Source organism: Diachasmimorpha longicaudata, chromosome 18 (genome assembly GCF_034640455.1).
Source record: "Diachasmimorpha longicaudata isolate KC_UGA_2023 chromosome 18, iyDiaLong2, whole genome shotgun sequence".
NCBI lineage: Eukaryota > Metazoa > Arthropoda > Insecta > Hymenoptera > Braconidae > Diachasmimorpha > Diachasmimorpha longicaudata.
The window spans coordinates 2,025,421-2,045,625 of record NC_087242.1 but is presented as its reverse complement, the minus strand read 5'-3'; the positions used below and the strand labels follow the sequence as shown (position 1 = coordinate 2,045,625).

Below are 20,205 nucleotides of genomic sequence, written 5' to 3'. Positions count from 1 at the left end.
GTCACTTTTGACTATTGACTGATTTTGTTTATATTTCGGTGTTGAGTTTGATAATATTTCATTTCTTAAAATTAAATATTTAAATAAAGTCAAACGAAATGGCGCAAACAGAATGCCTCGATTTTTCAACATCGGACATCGGCGTCATCCACGAAATGCGATGAACAAAATCTGAATAATGTGGGGTCAACATCGTACCACCTGCACACGGGCATTGACCAGGATCGCACTTCCGAGATTCATCAAATAAAGAAATTAGTCTTGTCTTGATGTTTATGATACGAGGGTTTCACTCACTCGTTGAAATCGTGTATATGTTGCGCACGCGAAATTAATCGGATGTGCCTTAAAATAATACAGGTAATGCTGCAATTGTATAAAATCGCAAGTTTATTGTACCAAGTTTGTGATATGGACAATAGGTTAGAAGCGACTACCTCTTCCTTCGAATGTGACTGGTCCACAACTAATTTACAAATCCATTCAGAGTCTCGCCTACTTCTTCTGGCCAGAGGGGCCCATATTAAGGTTTAATTTTTTTTATGAATTTGGTTGTATACACCAACCCAAACTAAAGAAGTTGATGATCAGGTTATGGTATTAGCTGGCGCTTGGTTTTAAACGGGACTTTATGGTATGGCCTAAGTGAAGGACGCGTGCAGCCAACATTTCCTTTACAACATGTTCTAGGAGATGAGCTTTGGGATTATACAATTTAATTGTCTATTGCTTCAAACGCCAAAATACTGAATATATATTAGGTGTGTGAATAAGTCTTTCCCGTTTTTTGTAAGAGATGCCGCGACCAATACTGTGCGAGTATTCAATGGTTACATGTGTCATAATCAAAGCTTATTCATCTGTCAACAATTCCACACTAACACATTAGTTGAAATTTTTTCGCATCATAAATTTTTGATATCGTGAAAATGTCGAAATTTGAGCCGAGTCGACGTCATTTGCGGGAAGTTTCACTTTATTGGTTCAATTTGAAGAAATCTGCTGCCGAGGCGCATCGATTGCTTCAGGAAGCTTATGGAGAAGGTTGTGTCGATGATTCAAGTGTTCGCGGATGGTTTCGACGCTTCAAAAGTGGTGATTTCGACGTGGAAGACAAGGAGCGTTCCGGGTGGCCGCAAATCTTTGAAGATCAAGAATTGGCGACTTTGCTTGATGAAGATTTGTGTCAAACGCAAGAAGACGATGGCCAATACTTTCAATAATTCATTTGTAACCATTTTTTCACAATAACGGCTCAAAATTTGAAAAAAACGGGAAAGACTTATTCACACTCCTAATAAAATAATCACGCACACACATGGAGGGTCCCAACAGTTAGCATCGAAAACGATCACACCAGGGGGTGAACTCCTCGTGAACCTTAGATACTTGATTGCGGAATCAGTCAGTAACTCTGCCCGACGCTTATCTTTTGTTTCGAGTATCGGGAAACTTAATCGCAAATATGCACACCTGTATAGTCACTATTTCTGCGATTAATGTCTTTAAAGAATTATCTCACAGGGTACCGTCCGACGAGTTGCAAAATTACACGTTATGGTTACAGTTTAAGAGGGAGATAAAGGACTCAATTTAAATAAATAATCATTTATTAAATAAATTATTTAAATAAATAATTATTTATAAATTTAATTAATTTAATAAAAAGACAAAGACCAGTAGAGGAATCGGAAGCGAGTGGTCAGAAGGGAGTGTGTCAACAACTACAACAGTGAGTAACTTAAATCAGGCTAATTGGTAACTTTGGCTTGTTTCATTTTGTCTTACTCTTATATCGCGAAGAGTTTGTTTAAACGTCAAAGCGACGTCAAACTGAACTTTTCCAAAGGGGTTTCCCCAAAACCATGTGGTAACCAGATATGGTCTAGATGGAATTTCTCAGTGAAGTTTCAGGGAGTGTGAAATTTATTGTCCTCTCTAATTACAGGTGAATTGGGGCCTGACTAGTAATTTAGTTTTTAGTCTCTTCTAAGATTTCATAGAGCGTACAGTGTCCTCTTGACAAGTAGAGTCAGAACAATATATTAAAGTGTAGTATTGAATTATAAAAGTGTTTTCTCAATAATTTTGTTCCTTATATTCCAACAGATACCTTGATACGTTGTGGTTCGGAATTACAGATATAATGGGCATTGCAGAATTTGCAATTATATTGTTAAAAATACAATCAATATTACTCAGTTGTGTGAGAATTTGCTTCAATATTGATCCTCAACCCCTTCAATGAAACAGACGTGCCTAGCACTTTAAAGGTAAGGATTCACGCTAAACAAAAATAATTATTTTATTGCGCGACTTTGAAAATTGAAACGGATAATTGAAAGTTGAACCGGAAATACGGAACACCATTTCAGTTTTCTATATCCAACATCGGAATCGAACAGGGATAGTTCAATTTTTGTCACAGCTTTTTTTGAGGACCAAATTTTTTTTTGTTTTTTTTTTCTCTTATTGTGTATTAATAATTCAAGGATCGAATAAGTGTTTAGCTGGGGAATGTCCCTTTTGGGTGGTCGGGCGTTGGAAAATCGGAAGTGTGGTTGTGGGTGTTGGAAACAATACTTGAAGACGGAATATTAAGATCACTTCGTGGTTAATGATCGTTAATGATAAATGTACACTATATACAGGGTTTTGTTGGAGACTAAACTCGTTGATACCTAATTAATTAACGCGAGCGTAATTAAATATGTTGATGTACAATTTTGAAGTTATTAGAAATGGAATAACTACGCAGTTGAATTTCGATACGAACGTTTGAAACAGACGGTGATTAACGATGCGAAAATATCCGTGTCCGATGTCAGACTGAATTTTGAGGGGGTTAAGACTCACATCTTGACTGTTACGCTGTACCAATCCATGTCTATTTGCGGGGTTTCTCCAGAAATAGCACCTACGCTACGACTATAATATAATCTTATAGCCATAGTACTATCTTAAGGGGTTATTCTCATGTGAGCACTTCAAAAAATAGATTTTTTTTTTTTTGATATTTTGACAGTAAAACCTATTGAAAACATGCTGTGAAAAATTCAGACCGAAATTCATAGTATTTGATAAGTTACAGCTCATAGTCGCCGACGTGTCGTAAGCGATTGTCTACCAGGCTTTCAACTTTAAACGCGTTTTTCTCGAATCATCATTTTCTGAAAGGGTCAAGGTCCTACAAGAAAAAGTATTCAACCGATTGCTTTAAAATTTACATATGTTCTTCTACTCATTTATAGTTATCGTCCCTACCACAATTGTTTATGTTCGACAATATCTTCATATTTTTTTTAAACGATTTGTAACGAAAAAGAAGGAGATTTTCGTGATTTTTTTTTTGAAGTTCGATATTTTTTTTTGTTTTTAATGAAATTGATTATATTTGGTAGGGACGATAGCCACAGATCTACTGAATAATAATCCATTCGATTTTTTTATGTCAGACAACATGAACAGCCGCTATCACCTTGACCAGTGAACTACCTTTTTTTGTTGGAGACTACTTTGACTTAAAAAATATATATGTTAAAAATGTAAAAAACGAGAAAAAAAATTTTTTTCGTATATTTAAAAATACAAATAAAAATATATTGAAAAATCAACATGATTGAAGTTTGTTGTCGCACAAAAAAAAATTCCGAAAAAGTGGTAAAATATAGGCGTTCACATGAAAATAACCCCTTAATAAAATACGGAGGACATCTGTTTATCATATTCGACAGATTATCATTTTCACATGAGAGTCAGTTGATCTGGAGACATCATATGAGAAAGATATACCTTCTGCGTGTGATGAATAAAATATTAAAGTTCATTGTTGTGATATTATTTAATATTGGAAAATTATAACACAGCTTTTCTGTTTATCTTCAAAAATCACTCGACGAAGTTTATGACGTGATTGAAAGAGTCTCCAGAAAAGGACTAATTTATGATCTGTTGTGCTCCGAACTTCAGAGCGTCGCAATCCTTCACCAGGAGAGTATTTACGTCGGGTATAGATCATGGGGTAAATGCGACACCGTTGGAGAGGAAGTCAGCCCATGTTACCGCAAATACAATGTAAAAACTCGAGCAAGGTATACATGACATAAATAAATATAAATTGTATACCCACTATAATCTTGAGTAGTTCCCCAAAAACCTTATTTCTGTTAACCAGATAGTCCATCCACAATCTCCTCCCTAATTCGGTCGTGAAGTGGTAAACTAGGATAAGTGCATTTTTTTGAAAATGGGTTTTTTGTTTAAATTGAAGCATAACATTGTTCCGGAGGTCCTCACAAAAGGATTTAGCTGAAAATCAATTTTTGGTGCCAGTATCGAACAAAAATGAGGAGGATAAGTGACATTATGACAGCGCAAATGAAGATAAGTTGACATATCCTCGGAGGTTGAGTTGCGGAGAAAGGATAAGTTGACTTATCTTACTATTTTTACACGACTTGCTGCTTTCCATTTTTATTGCCAAGGAAGATAAGTTGACTTATCTTTTGTTGCCAATCATGACAGTGAGGATAAGTGCGTGAATTAGGCGTCAAATCTAGTACAAAGTCTTGGTGCCATCGTTATTAACAAATACTAAAGCAATAAATAAATATCCATCATTAGATGCGTGAAAATCCTCCTTACAATGCTGCAAACCGTTTTTCAGCTCTCCTGAAAAATTCGGATTTCTGCACTTATCCTAGTTTACCACTTCACGACCGAATTAATTTATTGCTATAATCCGCACAATTTTTAATCCCTCGTATTCCTACTTAATTGCACTCCTCCGTCCAAATCGTACATAAAGTTCTCCAAATACCTCAGAACGTGGCCTCCCTCATGTCTCCCTACCTCCCAAGTTCACCCCTCAAAGGACAGTCCCTCGCTAATTTTGACCAATCAAAGGTCTTGGGCCTTTCTCCTTCCAGTTCCTCCAACCCTCCGACTCACTCACTGAGTATTTTCAAAAACCGAGTTCCAACACTAAGCAGGCAGAATGGTTCTAACCCTCAAATTGAGTTGGTCAGCTAGCGTTAAACTTTGTACTTATTTAGTCTCAAAATAGAAATTTTGAAAAGAGTAAATACTTTTACTTTTCTGGAACCCAACAATAAATATACTAAATATGTCTAAAAAAACACTTTGAAAAATAGCGAAAATTCACCATTGGAATATTCTCGATATGATTTTCCTAATAAAAAATGTAGCAAAGCTATTTATATTATTATTATTATTATTAATTCCTATCATGGAGAATATTTCATACATCGTATTCGGCCGGCTTAGCAACCGACCGAGAACCTGCCTATACGTCACCTCGTGACAATTTGTTGTTATTTCGGACATTCCTGATCGGGTGATCTCATTATCCACCGTTGTCGCGAAGCAGATTAGCCTTAGCTCTCAAGGTGTACACATCAACACCTCGGTCTGAATAAATATATTTAATTCTTACCGATTACCGCGTCTTACAATTCTTAAAAACCCACCCAATACTTCCGAATATTCCACAAAAAATAATATTCATCAGATCTCATTTCCATCTAGACTTATTGCGACGGCAGAAGTTGTGTCCATGACGACACCTTTCAAACATCCCATATTTCCATCAACTTTACTCTTCCCCTTTGTCGTTCCCCCATCGCAGAATCAACTGCCTCTTCTCCGACTCGAATATCGATCTGTCAACTCAAAAATTCCCAGTGCAGAAACATTTTAACAATTTCTCCCTCCTTTCTGCGACGCTAAACGTTCGGCGATACTCATTGATGAATAAAAAACTCCTCCGGTCGAGTCTCCCCCGTTTTTTCCCAGAGATGTCATTGGGAATTCTCTCGAAGGGGAACGTCGTGTTGCAAAATTTCCCAAGACTACGGACAAACGATTGTCATTTGTCCGTCTCGTAAGCGACCAGTCACAGTTCAATGCCCCTGACATTCTCAATATGCAGTTACTCCCGGTCAGTTTTGTTATTCTTCAGTCGATTGGGTTCTGGCGACCGGTGAAGCCCTTCTCCGAGGTGACTCGCATGGCCTATGGCCTTTATTCCTCGCTCGTTGTCCTGACGGTTTACAGCAGCATCGCCTCGGAGGTGATCTACCTGGTGACCTCCAATGACAGTGCCAACGACACCATCAACCACCTGGTGATCCTCCTCTCGATGATTGGAGCGTGTGCCAAGGCGACGACTGTTCTCGTAAAACGGGGGAAAATATTAGGTCTCATTGCGATCCTTCGGGGTCGGCCCTGTGGGAGCGACGGGCCCGAGGAGGCCGGGATCCAAAATATTTACCAGCAAACGATTCAATAAGTATTTATGCTGTCCTAATTGTCAATTTTAATGTCCGTTTTATCCTGAACCGATGTATTTGTCTCCAATTGTGTTAAATAAATTGACTTCAGGGATAGTTTAGAACAGTGTCTCGCAAACTTTTTTAGTCTGCGGCACGCTAACTGAGGAATTTTTTTTCCGCGGCACACTAAGCTAAATAAATTTTCGGAAGAAAATGTATATTTAAAAATAATTTAAAAAATTTGTTTTACAAATAGGTACATTAATTAATATTTGGTACAGTAGAAAGGAAGATATTTTTATTTTAAGCTTAATGTGATGGATGGGCTTGTTTCTGGGAACAAATTTGCATTATTCGTACCCCCTCGCTTGTGCATCTTGTTGTTACGACAAAGTTTGGGAGGGCAAATACGAGTACTTGCGTTCTGGCTAATTTAGTTAAAGTTAAATGACTATTTTTTGGGTAATTTTATAGTTATCAGAAATTGGTTTTTAGATTAATCTCAGAATATCTAGTGCAACTTGGAAAATCTTTTGCGGCACACTTAACATTCTCCCGCGGGTGTGCCGTGGTCTCCCGTCCCGCTGGTGTGCCGCGGCACACAGTTTGCGAGACACTGGTTTAGAATATCGGATTATTGTTAAGTAATATGGTAGTTAGTTTATAGTAGATTATGACATGAGGACGATAGGTGGAGGATTGTGAAGTTTGCAGCGCTCGGTGTGACAAGTGTACGTCTCGCCTCGGATAAATAATAATCGGTTTCACAGTTATAGATTGAATTTTCAGTTGAAATTTGTGTGATCTTCAACTCTTGTGATACCTAAATTTCAAATTAAAATATGCAGCCATTTTTTCCTCTAAAAATCTTACAAAAATTACGCTTTTTAACACACACAATACTCGATTTTGTAATTAGAAATATTGGATCATGGACAGGGATTAGCTAAATAATACCAAAACGACTTGACTATGAACTTGAATTCTTTCTTTATCGCACGCAGAGGTTATATGTTGTGCTCGTAAAGTAATTTCACTCAAAAGAATATAAGACTAAATTCACTTTCCCTTTTTTTACAATACACAATTAATGCAATTGTCTATAAATTCTCACTGATGGGTTTAATCACTGTGCACACAATATATAGAACTCACTTTTATTTTTATTACTTTTCAAACGGTGACTGTCTTGTTTACACAAAATTGGATTTTGTTTTTCACAAGTATAAGTGGCTCAAGAACTTAGAAATTGCCACTAATGTTGTCGGAAGAATCCTGAAGTTCTAACTGACTCCCTTTTGTCGACCTGCACGTCTTCATAGTAGAACAAAGGCAGCTGCAAGGGGTTATGTCGTTAAATGACTAGAAGGAAATTGAAGAGAAATATTTTATTACTCACTGAATTTGTCGCGATAGTTTTTATGATTCGTTTGGGATGAGAAGCCGATTTGGTCATCATAAATTCCAACTGGAAATTATACAAGTTGACACCACCTAAAATTTTGAGAAAAATCTACACATCTGGTCTTGGGGAATGCCCTATGGCACCCGGTTGGGGAATGTTGGGGAAATATTTTTTCTTCGCTATTGAAATTTTATACGAGGAGTGGGAGTTAGCGAGGCTCTTTCTAAGTTCTTGAATATGGAATGACGACGACATAAAAATAATTGTTCTTTTTCTCTTAATTATTTCGTTTCGTCTATCGAGGGAAGGAATGAAACAGGATATCTTGCTCCTATGATATCTCCCCAGCGACTGACGCTTAGTGACCAATGTTTTCACACTCCGGACCCATTTGACAAAAGGCCCTTGTTCACTCACTTCTTTGTTCTCCTTCTCTGTTTCTGTTTATTAACTTTTATTGATTGAAATTAACTACTATTGAACTATTATGATGAGTAAAACTATTCTAAACATTCCGTTCCTGTTATGTTAAAAACAATAAATTACGGAAATGGACTAAACAGAGCGGTTAATAGGCAGACGATTAATTATTGTCCGCACATACCACGCACTCTCAATAGACAAATTGAGGACTGTTCTGTTTATTAAAATTATTCTAAATATTTTGGTACTGCTCTAAGAAAAACTATAAAATACTGATATCAACTAAACACATCTATGGACAGACTATTAATTTTTGTCCGCACATACCATGCACTCTTAATAAGAGATAACATTAAAAAAATTAGATTACTGCTCTTCATTCCATAAATCAACCGCCTCAGCGTACGCAATGCTCTCTGCAGTGACAACTGTCATGGTGACCGGTGCGAGTTTCTGTACAGACGCTCCGAGAGGAATCCTCCCGTACAAAGCCTGGTACCCCTACAGCACGCTGACACCTCTAGGATTCTGGAGTGCATATCTGCATCAAATTATCGCTCACGCTTACGGCGCCTCCACCAACGCAGCCTGCGACACTCTGGTGTACGGAATGATAATGCAGCTCTGCTCGCAATTCGCCATTCTCCGGCACCGCTTCCAGCTTCTACCGAAGTTGCGTGGGACCATTGAAAAAAATATTGAACAACGGGAGAAAAATCAATTGGCAAAGTGCGTGAGGCATCATCTTCGTATTTTACAGTTGAGTCTGCACGGTGACACTGACAAAAAAATATAATTTTGCTAATTAAATATTTTTCTGACATGAATTTAAACCGGATTTTCCCATAGAAAGTTCGGGCATTTGTTTGTCTAAAGCAAATATGATTGGCAAAATTATATATTTTTTTTTAGTGGAAAAGTTTTATTCGAAATAATTTTTTTTCTTTAATAAATAAGAGAGGAGGGCAGAAAGGGAGGGGGCAAGGGGGTAAAACGGACTCTCGGAAGCAAAATGGATCACGGATATATATCTTCTTCTTCTAGTCTAATATATAAAATTCTCGTGTCACAGTTTTTGTTGCCATACTCCTCCGAAACGGCTTGACCGATTTCGATGAAATTTTTTGTGCTTATCCGGTATCTATGAGAATCGGCCAACATCTATTTTTCATCCCCCTAAATGTTAGGGGTAGTCTACCCCTAAATTTTTTTTTTATTTTTTAGACAAAATTTTTAATTTCTATTTTTTTATGATACAACATACAAAAATACATACAATCCTCAATTTTCAGCCTTCTACGATCAACCTTTATTTTTTAATAGCCATTTTAGTAATTTAATCATTTATCCTCTCCGGTCGAAAACTGATCAATCGTCATTTAATTAGTTATCCCCGCCAGATGTCTACAGGTGTCACTTGTAACCCAGTAAACAGCACAGAGTAGGAATGAGAACGAAATTCCTAGGAAATTATTTATATGGCAAAACAACGTTTGCCGGGTCAGCTAGTATATATGTATACAGGGTGCTCAGATTAAGTGTGTCGATTCTGACCAGGCATATTTTGGGGGTGATTCTGAGCAGAAAAGTCCTTTTCCACTTTTCGCTCGGACGCACCCCTGCAGAGATATGGGGGTGAAAAGAACGACCAATGGGGCGCGAGCATTGCGCGGCTCTCCGTCCGTGTGCCGCGGGTAAGCAGTGTGCGTGCTTCCCCTTCTCCTCGGCCGGACGTTCCATTCCGCTAGTGAGTGAGAGTGAGAGAGAGAGAGAGAGAGAGGGGGGGGGAGATATTGCAAGACAATCCTTTCGCGGGAGGGGGGGGGGGCTGGAGTGATTAAAAACCGATTATTATTTACATTAGTATTATTTATTAAAATACAAGATTCTGAAAACCGCGGGCATCCCCCTTGGCATTCCGCAGCTAATTGTTTAAATATTAATTATCTCATGGTGCAGGAGGCCTACAGTATTTTGTTAAGAGATCTTTTTTATTGCAAATTAAATTTACAACAAGAAAGGTCTCTTAACAAAATACTGTAGGCCTCCTGCATTATGAGATAATTAATATTTAAACAATTAGCTGCGGAATGCCAAGGGGGATGCCCGTGGTTTTCGGGATTTTTCCATAAAAAAACACGTTTTGACAATTATCTTGTAAACAAATGGGTTTACAACATTTTGTCAAGACGGTTTTTTTGCCGGGAATTCAATTATAAATATTAATACCCAGTAAAAGTTTGAAACATTTATTTTATTGATACAACGTGCTCTTTCTTTAATTTCTCAGATTGAACGTTCTTCGATAGTAATTTGTGATGGAAGATTCCTCCTCCCTCTGCCTTTCGTCCTTCTCTTTTCTGTTGCTCTAATGATTATGACGATACACAAAAAATAAAAATTCATCTTCAAATTCTCCTTCTTTGCGTTGACGATGAAACACCGAATTACAACTTAATCTCTTTTCTGTTAAAATCAACAAACTCAAAATTACTCAGAACTTTACACAACGTCATTATAAAGACTGGACAAAATAAATAGTATCTCAACTTCAGTGTAATTAAACCCCTGAAATAAGTTTATTTACAGTGTATATAAATCATCTAGATTTGAGGACTTTAAACAATAAGTTTAAAAATAAAAAAACATTCTAGATAACTTGTCAACCGTAACTAGAAATATTCATAACATTTTAGAAAATTTCTATCCTTTATTCAAATTTGTTAAAAAAAATTAATATTAAATTTTTCCAGGGGTGTCTTATTACTAATAAAATGCTTTATCAGTTTTGCAGAGCAATGCAATCGAATCTTTGACTCCCTAATCTGCTTACAATTTCTGATAAGTTCAACGGTACTTTGTGTCAGCGTCTACCGACTAGTGCAGATCGACCTGATCAGCCCCGATTTTCCCATCGTCGTCATGTACTTGCTGTGTATGCTATCACAAATATTCATCCTCTGTGTTTCTGGGAGTCACGTAATGGTGGAAGTAAGGTTATAAACACTGAAAAAACAAGTGTCTGACTAACCCAAATTTTTGTCATGTCATATTAAAGTATAACATGACAGAGTAAAAACACCGTAAAATAAGATTAATATATGTTTAGAAGCGTAAGGGCATGTGACACGAAACCCTCACACATTCGTTGAAATCGTGTATATGTTGTGCACGCGAAATTAGACGGAGGCGCCTTGAAATAATAAAGGGAATGCTGCACTTGTGAGATATAAAGTTTATTGTACCAAGTTCGTATTGTGGACAATAGATTAGAAGAGACTACTTGTTCCTTCCAATGTTCGAATGTAACAAACTCAAAACTCATTTTACAAACCCATTCAGGGTCTCGCCTACTTCTTCTGGCAAGAGGGACCCATATTAAGTTTAAATTTTCTTATTATTTGGTTGTATAAACCGATCCAAACTAAAGTAGTTAACAATTAGGTTATGGTATTACCTGACCCTTTGTTTTAAACGGGACTTTATGGCGTGGCATAAGTGAAGGACACATGCGGCCAACATTTCTTTTACAATATGTCCTAGAAGATGAGCTTTGGAATTTTATACAATTTAATAACTATTCCTTCAAATGCCACGGTACTGAATATATAAAATAATCGCGTGCACACATACAGAGTCCCAACAATATAGGAAAAAATGTAAAGTTAGAATTATAGGATATGTTTAAATGAGTTACTGAAATATCCGATTAATTTTGAAGGTCGAGGGGTATTTGGCTCGATTATTTTTTTCATTCCAATTTCAAGCAATTAAAGTTCTGGCATTTCACGTCATATGATATGGTTTTTCACTCGTAGTTGTGGCGTCTCCATCGTATATTTTCTGTCTGCACAAAATGGAGAGAATTGATTACAAAAATTGTGGCTTTTGTCTTCACCGTATCATTAGGAACATTTTTTTTTATTTCTTGATCAATAACGTCGAAGGATTCTCCTCCAAATCTCCTCATGTCGAGGTAAAGTCTTTGAACTTGGTTTTTTTTAATGACAGTTTTGGGGTTTGAAACGCGTACAAATTGTTTATCGGATATTTTCATTGCTCAGCAACAAACAGGGAAATATTCGAAAAATATCCGAAGCAAAACCGTTTCACTTGTACCACGTGACGGGAAATTCCACCATTTGATTGGTTGAAATTGGGATGAAAAAAATCAGTAAAAATTACGGAATAGTTACGCACTATCTCAGTGAAATTTCAGGAAAATTATGGAAAGTTCAATGAAAAAATGCGTAACTGCTACGTAATTTTACCGAATACCCTTTTCACTGGAAAATTACGGAACAGGCGCGTCATTTTTCAGGATTTGTTATTCTCCGTGTCCAGAGACTTGTGTAGATATGCAGTGAATAGGAACGAGATGAAATGATCGATTGCGGTTTTTTTCAGAGTCACAAGATGGTGCACCAAATATACTGCATGGAGTGGACTTCACTAACCCTCACCAGCAAGAAGAGCCTGATTTTTATTATTGGCAACTGCCTGCGGCCTGTCAGCATCACTTGTGGCACTATTCTTCCTCTGTCTATTAATTCCTTCAATCAGGTGAGTTTTTCATCAGGGGGTGGGCGTGATGAATAATCAACAACATTTGTTTCTTTATTTATTTCAGTTGATTAAATTTTCATACTCGATCTTCAATGTTTTACAACGATCGTCTGGAGTGAGTCGTTGACACGCAGGAGAAAAATGCTTTCGGAAATATTTTCCTGGTCATAATTTCTCGGACGAAATTTTCCTGGCGTAAATTTTCTCACACCAAAATTTCTTGTACACGGAAAGAAATTTAAAGGAAAAACTACTATGGCAGCATTGCAGGGGCGGATCATATTTGGATTTACAAACGTCTCAATGGTGTCTCCCCTCACTTTTATTGGAATTTTTTCAAATTTTTTTTTTCATGGTAAATTTTAATTTTGTAGCTTCTAGAAAATCGTTTGCAAAAATTTCTATGAATGGCCCAAATTAGTACCAGAATATCATTAAAGGCCATTAAAGTAAAGGACATACTCGATTCGTTTACAGAACTTTCACGCAATTTTTCCTGAAAATTCCGGAATTTTTATCTGAAGGTCAGTGAAAAATTATGATAACATCACGATAATGTTTTCTGAATTATCGTAATGTTACGATAATCTCCCAGTTGATTCGGTCGATTGAGTAATCGTTGAGTGGAATGTGAGTTGCGTCATTTTTACAGAATAGTTCGGTCTGGATATATTTTTCAGTTTCCATTTATTTTTATTTTTAACATAACGTAACGTTACAAGATGTCCCCATTGGGCCCATTCCCCGAAGCCCTTCAACCAGTGATCTGTACACAATTACTTATCATATACATGTTGTCCTTACTAAACCTAAATTCAATAACATATTTTTCCTTCAGTGTAAATCCCCAAATTTACTTTCTATCAATTAATTTTGCAAATTAATCAATTCTATCAATTAATAAATAAAAATAATTTCGCAAATTAATTGATAGAATTAATTTACGCCAATTACTTATTACAATTAATTTACGCCAATTACTTATTACAATTAATTACAACAAATTAATAATTAATCGATATAATTAATTTTGCAGATTAATTGCCAGAAAGTAAACTTGGGCATGTCGTTGTTTCCAAAATTCTGTGCCCTAAAACCAATCGACAGTGACACAATCAACTTGACCCGCTTGAACGCTTCATTACTATTTGAAAAACAAATAAATAAATAAAGCACGATTATAATGTTAAAAAATCTCTGTTATTACGAAATAACCGAGACAGTGAACCAATGGAGAAAGTATTGAGTTCAATGCAAAACCCAACAAATAAACAAATATCGTATTATTTAAATGTCCTGAAGCCCAGCTAAAGGTTCGCACGTGCCTTCATTTTCCTAATAATTAGAATATCCGTCGTAAAGTGTTGAAAATTATTTATCGTTTATAATCTGTAGTTTAAGAAAGGACCATCAGAAGGAGAAGATGTAAAACACAAGATGTAATTCCAAAGAAAATAAATTATTATTATTATCATCAATATTGTGTTAAGAAAACATCGATAAAAGAATTTCCTGAACTTCCAAAAAAACAATAATTTTCCCCAATTTCTACCGTGAATTATTGTTATTATTATTATGTTAAAAAATATGGACAAAAATAATTTAATGAACTTCCAAATAATCAATAATTTTTCCTAATTTTTACCGTGAATTATTATTATTATTATTATCTTAAAAAATATAAATACAATAATTCAATGAATTTCCAAGTGACAAATAATTCATCAGAATTCTTATGGTAAACTATTAGGTGTGTGAATAAGTCTTTCCCGTTTTTATAAGAGATGCCGCGACCAATACTGTGCGAGTATTCAATGGTTACATATGTCATAATCAAAGCTTATTCATCTGTCAACAATTCCACACTAACACATTAGTTGAAATTTTTTCGCATCATAAATTTTTGATATCGTGAAAATGTCGAAATTTGAGCCGAGTCGACGTCATTTGCGGGAAGTTTCACTTTATTGGTTCAATTTGAAGAAATCTGCTGCCGAGGCGCATCGATTGCTTCAGGAAGCTTTTGGAGAAGGTTGTGTCGATGATTCAAGTGTTCGCGGATGGTTTCGACGCTTCAAAAGTGGTGATTTCGACGTAGAAGACAAGGAGCGTTCCGGGCGGCCGCAAATCTTTGAAGATCAAGAATTGGCGACTTTGCTTGATGAAGATTCGTGTCAAACGCAAGAAGACGATGGCCAATACTTTCAATAATTCATTTGTAACCATTTTTTCACAATAACGGCTCAAAATTTGAAAAAAACGGGAAAGACTTATTCACACTCCTAATATTATTATTATTATTATTATTATTATTTTAATTTATTTTTAAAAATTTAATTTAATTTTTTTGAAGTACAAAAATGAGAATATTGTGAATGACAAAAATGTACAAATTACCCCAAAGTTAAATGGCTGAGGGGATGAGTCAGAGTGTATTATATACCTCCGTGAGAACACCCGTACGATTAGCCCGCAACCACCATCGGCCCATCACACGGACAATTCAATTTCTCACGATGTTTTTCGATAGGAAATATATTTCGAGCTAAAATTGAAACGAGTAGTTTATCCCGCATACGGTGCATCTTCGCTGTGCGTTGTTGCGTCTCTCGGTGAATGACTGCGGGCGGTCATTCTAATATAGAAATACGTTGGTTCTCATGATCTTAGGCCAGCATATGTGGGCAGCGAGGTTCTCCCACATATTCTGTTGAAATGGGCTTGACAAAAGTAGTCGGTAATTGACCCGAAATCTACCCCGATCTCTGCCTGCACTCACCCTTCGGGGAGTTTTTATTTCGGTTGTGAGGAATCGAGACGACGATTTTTTTATTTTTTAGGATTTTTCGATTTTTCGAGCTATTGTTATATCAAACATTTATCTTGACATATAATAATAATAATGTATTGCTTGATAATTACTGGGGGGTAATGAATATTTGTAATACATTGGAAGTAGTATTTAATTCCAATTTTTTTATGTTTTTGGGAAAAAGAAAAATAATTAATTTCGTAGATATTATGCATTAGTTTTTCAAATAATTAATTAATTTACATTTACCGACTTTCGTGAATAATTAAAAAAAGTCAGTCATTTGAAAATTGCAGTAAAAGTGTTCCTACAAATACAGAAATTTAAATAAAAAACTGATATTTTTTCAGGTGGATTTAAAGACGTCCTAAACTAATCACTTCTCTATTTTATTGTGTCATTTATTTAAGTTTTTTTACCACATTAAATTTAAATATTGTACCTTGTATAAAATTTTCAAAATCGTCAAAATTTTCTAAGAATCACTCAAATAAGTACCAGAATATTAATAAAGTTTTGATAGACTCGATTCGTTTTTCTACTTATTACCATAGAAAAATTAAATTCCTCATCTTGCATAAACTACTATTTACTGAATTTTCCATAACTGATTTCGAAAAATTGCTCAGCCTAAAAATAAATTCGCGCTGATTCAATGAGGATTTTGTTATGTTACATGATAGTGTTGTTTAAAATACGTGTCTTTATAGACAAGTATAGACAGAAGATAGAATACAAAACAAAAAAAAATTGGTTTAGTTTAAAATTGTTATCAATTTTGAACTAAATGTTTTTTTTTTAATCGATAATGATTTTAAAGTAAATATAATTTTTTTTAATTGATTACGATTTTAAACTAAATGTATTTTTCGAACTAAAATAAAAAGTTTGATGTTGAATCGTAAAAAAAAACAATCGTATTTTTCCAAATTTAAACTGTAGCACTTTTAAATTTTATTATTAAACATATGAAATTTTCAAGTAAATACCGTATGCTCTTGTAATGCAATGTTTCATAGGCAATTTTTACTGTAATCGCAGTTTATATACCAGTAAAAATTTCTCTTCGTGGATATACGACCCTCTGTCTCCCTTACTGTTCACTCATTTCATTCCCCATCCCCGGAAGCATCAATCCCATTCATATACATATTTTTCTATTATATATTTCGAATAAATCCCTTCACACAGAGACAAAAATCTATGAATTTTTATAATGTGATTCCGATAAAAATTACTCTGCTGTCTTACATTCTCGACGCAAACTGCAGATATGAGAAAAATTACTATGCCATCTAGGATGGTTTATTTATCAGCTTAGAAAAACTTTTGTATCAGCCTCGTAAATAAAAATAAAAATAAAAATTTAAAGTGTAATGAGGAACCAATGATGGACGTTAAATGGCTGATGCAACAGATTCCATGACGGAGCCGAACATCGGAAATAATCGTATATATTCGGGGCTCATCGTCAACCAATCACAATGAGTTATCGACAAATCACTGTCTGGTACAGTAAAAAATGAAGAAAAGTCCAATAAAATAAACTGATCTAGTTGAAAACTTTTAAAAGATTTCTATTAATTTTTTATTTAAATTCAAATAAAAAAAATTATAAACCTTCAATTTTTTTAGTGCGATTTCGTAAATTTTATGAACCCACATATAATTAATTACAAAATGTACACAAACAGAAATTTTAAGTAAAAGTCAGACCTCCAGGAGGTGAAAGAAGGGACGAAGGGTAACTTTGTCCAACTTTTTCAACAAAACTTGACCTAAAAAATGTTTAATTGTCATTTCATCCCACATTTGGTCCTCCAGAGGTCTAATTTTCATCCAAAATTTCAATCCATAAATTAAAAAATTTACAATATTAACAAAAATTGTTATATCTGAATCAAACAATTTCACTATTCCATCATTTTTTGTCACCTCGATCCTAATCCCCGACAGTAATATTCCTGCGACTTTTCTCTCCACAAATATTCCCCAGAAATTCCACTGAAAAAAAAAAAAAAACAGGTACGTTGAAATATGATGGTGGAACGCTGGTCTACGCATCCCACAGTCCTCCCGTCGTCGACCAATTACCCCCAATTGAGTCAATTGATATCAATTGATCTTAACTCGCTGAATTAGCCGGTCGGGCTCGGAAGTCCCCGCCGTAAACAGCTCGAACGATAAAAAAACTCATTCTATTTTTCCCCCATTGTCACGCGTTGCACGCAGTCCCCAGCGGATGTGCCATGACCGTTGAACCCCATGAAATCACAAGACCGAATAAATTCTCCGCCCGACTCATCTCCCGACGAAAAATCCCATCTCCATCGTCTTCATCACCCACCACTTCGCAACAATAATTCGCAACCACTAAAATTGAAAAAAAAAAAATCATTTCATCCCCCGAAGTGTTGACTCGTCGATCGCCGAATCGCCGTGACGTCGTCTCCCGGGAGTCGCCGAACATCGTCACCGCCGGGACCTTCGGCTCATCACGGAAAAGAGGGGGGGCCAGAGGGAGGAGTCAGGTGCGCCTCCCCCCGTCAGTGGCGCAAGTGGGGGAAAGGTGCGCACGCACATCATTTCAAATGACCCGTCGCCTCGGATGTGATCGCTGACGATGCGACCGATCGCCGGAGAAAAACCGCGAAAGCACAAAACCGATGACTTCAAAACCACAAAATGCACTCGATCCGTTCACAGTTTCGATTATTCGATAGTAAATCAATAAATCACCAAAAATTTTAGGCGATTCGACGCACTGGAGTCGTCCCCGGAGCCAGCGACGAGCGGTGATTCGCCAAATATTTGGATCTGCGAGGTTTAACTCCCGGTAAAATGTCGGTGAATCAGCGGTCGGGCCCGCGAAGTGTGAAAAATTAATCCAAAAGTGAAGGGAGACGGGTCAGTGCAGGAGGCGACCCACCCGGTACTGCAGCTCTGGCATCACCGAACCTTCACTTATATCGTGCCTCGGCTAATAACGCCCAGTAATGTGATATGATTAGCTTAGTTGAGTTCAGTTTAGTTCGTATTCGTTCAATTTAGTGATTCGCCGGCAAAATCACATCGAGTTAAAGTCATTTAGCCCAGTTAACAGTTGTCCTGTCCAATGTTGATGGTCCGCTGACGATGTAAACATCATCAAGCCCCCATGAAGTGACCCCCAATAGACGAAAACCCCCTGACGCTCTTCGCCGAATGATTCAGTCCATGAATTCACAGTCTCATCACATGTTGGGTAATTAACGCCTGTCGAATAATCAGTTAATAACGCGGGTTCATAGGCGAATGCAGAATGGGAATGGGGGTAGTTTGATTGGACCAATTCGAGGCAATTCCTGGCGATTGTTGGCATTCATTGAGCCTTCGGTTGAGTTTAAGAGTGACGGGAGATCAGTTCCATGTTGTCCGTCGACGAATTCAGATGGTCCCTAATAGGAGATGAGGAATGGCCGACAGTCGGCCGACTGTCGACCAGCATTGGCCAAATGTCGGCCCACTACCGGTCAGCATTGGCCAAATGTCGGCCCACTACCGGTCAGCATTGGCTAAATGTCGGCCATTCCTCATCTCCTGGCCAACATTCGGCCGACTGTCGGCCAGCATTGGTCAAATGTCGGCCCAGCCTCGGGCATTCTCCATCTCCTGGCCAACATTCGGCCGACTGTCGGCCAGCATTGGCCAAATGTCGGCCCAGTGTCGGTCATTCCTCATCTCCTGCCAGAGCTGTACAATGACTCTAGAAAAATTATCTATCAGAAAGTCATTAAGAATAGAAAGGGAATGAGAGGAGATGAAACCCTTTGATTAATAATCAATGAATTTTTCCGCAAATTTAATGTGTGGTATACTCACTATAATCTTGAGTAGTTCCCCAAAAACCTTATTTCTGTTAACCAGATGGTCCATCCACAATCGCCTCCCCAATTAATTTATTGCTGTAATCCGCACAATTTTTAATCCCTCGCGTTCCTAATTAATTGCACTCCTCCGTCCAAATCGTACATAAAGATCTTCAAATACCTCACAACCTGGCCTCCCTCATGTCTCCCTACCTCCCAAGTTCAGCCCTCAAAGGACGTTCCCTCGCTAATTTTGACCAATCCAAGGTCTTGGGCCTTTCTCCTTCCAGTTCCGGTTCTAACCCTCGAATTGAGTTGGTCAGCTGGAGTTAAACTTTGTACTTAATTATTTCGTTTCAAAACAAAGATTTTGAAAAGAGTAAATACTTTTCCTTTTCTGGAATCCAACACATGAATATAATCAGTGACAATTCGGAAAGGAAATATGCCGTCACGTCAGACTGTCCCTCTCTCTGCCCTTAACAAGTCCTCAATTTCCCTATTGAGAGTGCGTGGTATGTGCGGACAATAATTAATCGTCTGTCTATTAACCGCTCTGGTTAGTCCATTTCCGTAATTTATTGTTTTTCTTAGAACAGGAACGGACCTTGAGGGAAATATTCTATAATTTTGAAGCTCGAGTGGTATTCAGGGGATTATTTTTCCTATCCAAATTTCGGCCAAGAGAATTGTGCCATGACATGAAAAGAGGTTTATTTGGTTAAGTGTCGTTTGTTTACCAAAATATTCAAAAAATTATCGCTGATATTCGAGGTAGGCTATACAAAATATCAACAAATGGTGCAATTCTATTGGCTGAAATTTGGGTGGGAAAAATAATCATAAATATAACAGGAA

General features: G+C 36.8%; 1 protein-coding gene and 1 long non-coding RNA gene across 7 annotated transcripts; one reads left to right on the top strand and one right to left on the bottom strand.

Annotated features, from left to right (window-relative positions):
• The first annotated feature begins 22 nt into the window (after positions 1-22).
• LOC135171133 (odorant receptor 46a-like) lies at positions 23-14,165 on the top strand. Of its 6 annotated transcripts, none has more exons than XM_064137487.1 (5): positions 23-360; positions 8,523-8,880; positions 10,908-11,112; positions 12,529-12,684; positions 12,752-14,165. In XM_064137487.1, the coding sequence occupies exons 2-5, from the start codon at positions 8,531-8,533 to the stop codon at positions 12,812-12,814; spliced, it is 774 nt and encodes a 257-aa protein (XP_063993557.1). In that variant the 5' UTR covers positions 23-360; positions 8,523-8,530; the 3' UTR covers positions 12,815-14,165. The 6 variants fall into 6 exon arrangements, 5 of the variants coding, with proteins under 5 accessions (XP_063993557.1, XP_063993556.1, XP_063993553.1 ...); XM_064137486.1 differs by lacking the exon at positions 23-360 and adding an exon at positions 6,172-6,306 and having other exon boundaries at positions 8,492-8,880; XM_064137483.1 differs by lacking the exon at positions 23-360 and adding an exon at positions 6,182-6,310.
• LOC135171140 (uncharacterized) lies at positions 13,716-18,887 on the bottom strand. Its single transcript, XR_010300488.1, has 2 exons — positions 18,239-18,887; positions 13,716-17,503 (listed from the first exon to the last, which is right to left on the bottom strand). It is a non-coding gene; the product is annotated as an uncharacterized LOC135171140 (long non-coding RNA).
• Between the last annotated feature and the right edge of the window lie 1,318 nt (positions 18,888-20,205).

Coding starts and splice junctions, on each gene's coding strand:
- LOC135171133 (XM_064137487.1), top strand. CDS start 8,531: ATGCTCTCTGCAGTGACAACTGTCATGGTGACCGGTGCGAGTTTCTGT. Junction 8,881..10,907: donor CATCATCTTCGTATTTTACA/GTTGAGTCTGCA, acceptor ATGCTTTATCAG/TTTTGCAGAGCAATGCAATC. Junction 11,113..12,528: donor GGAGTCACGTAATGGTGGAA/GTAAGGTTATAA, acceptor GGTTTTTTTCAG/AGTCACAAGATGGTGCACCA.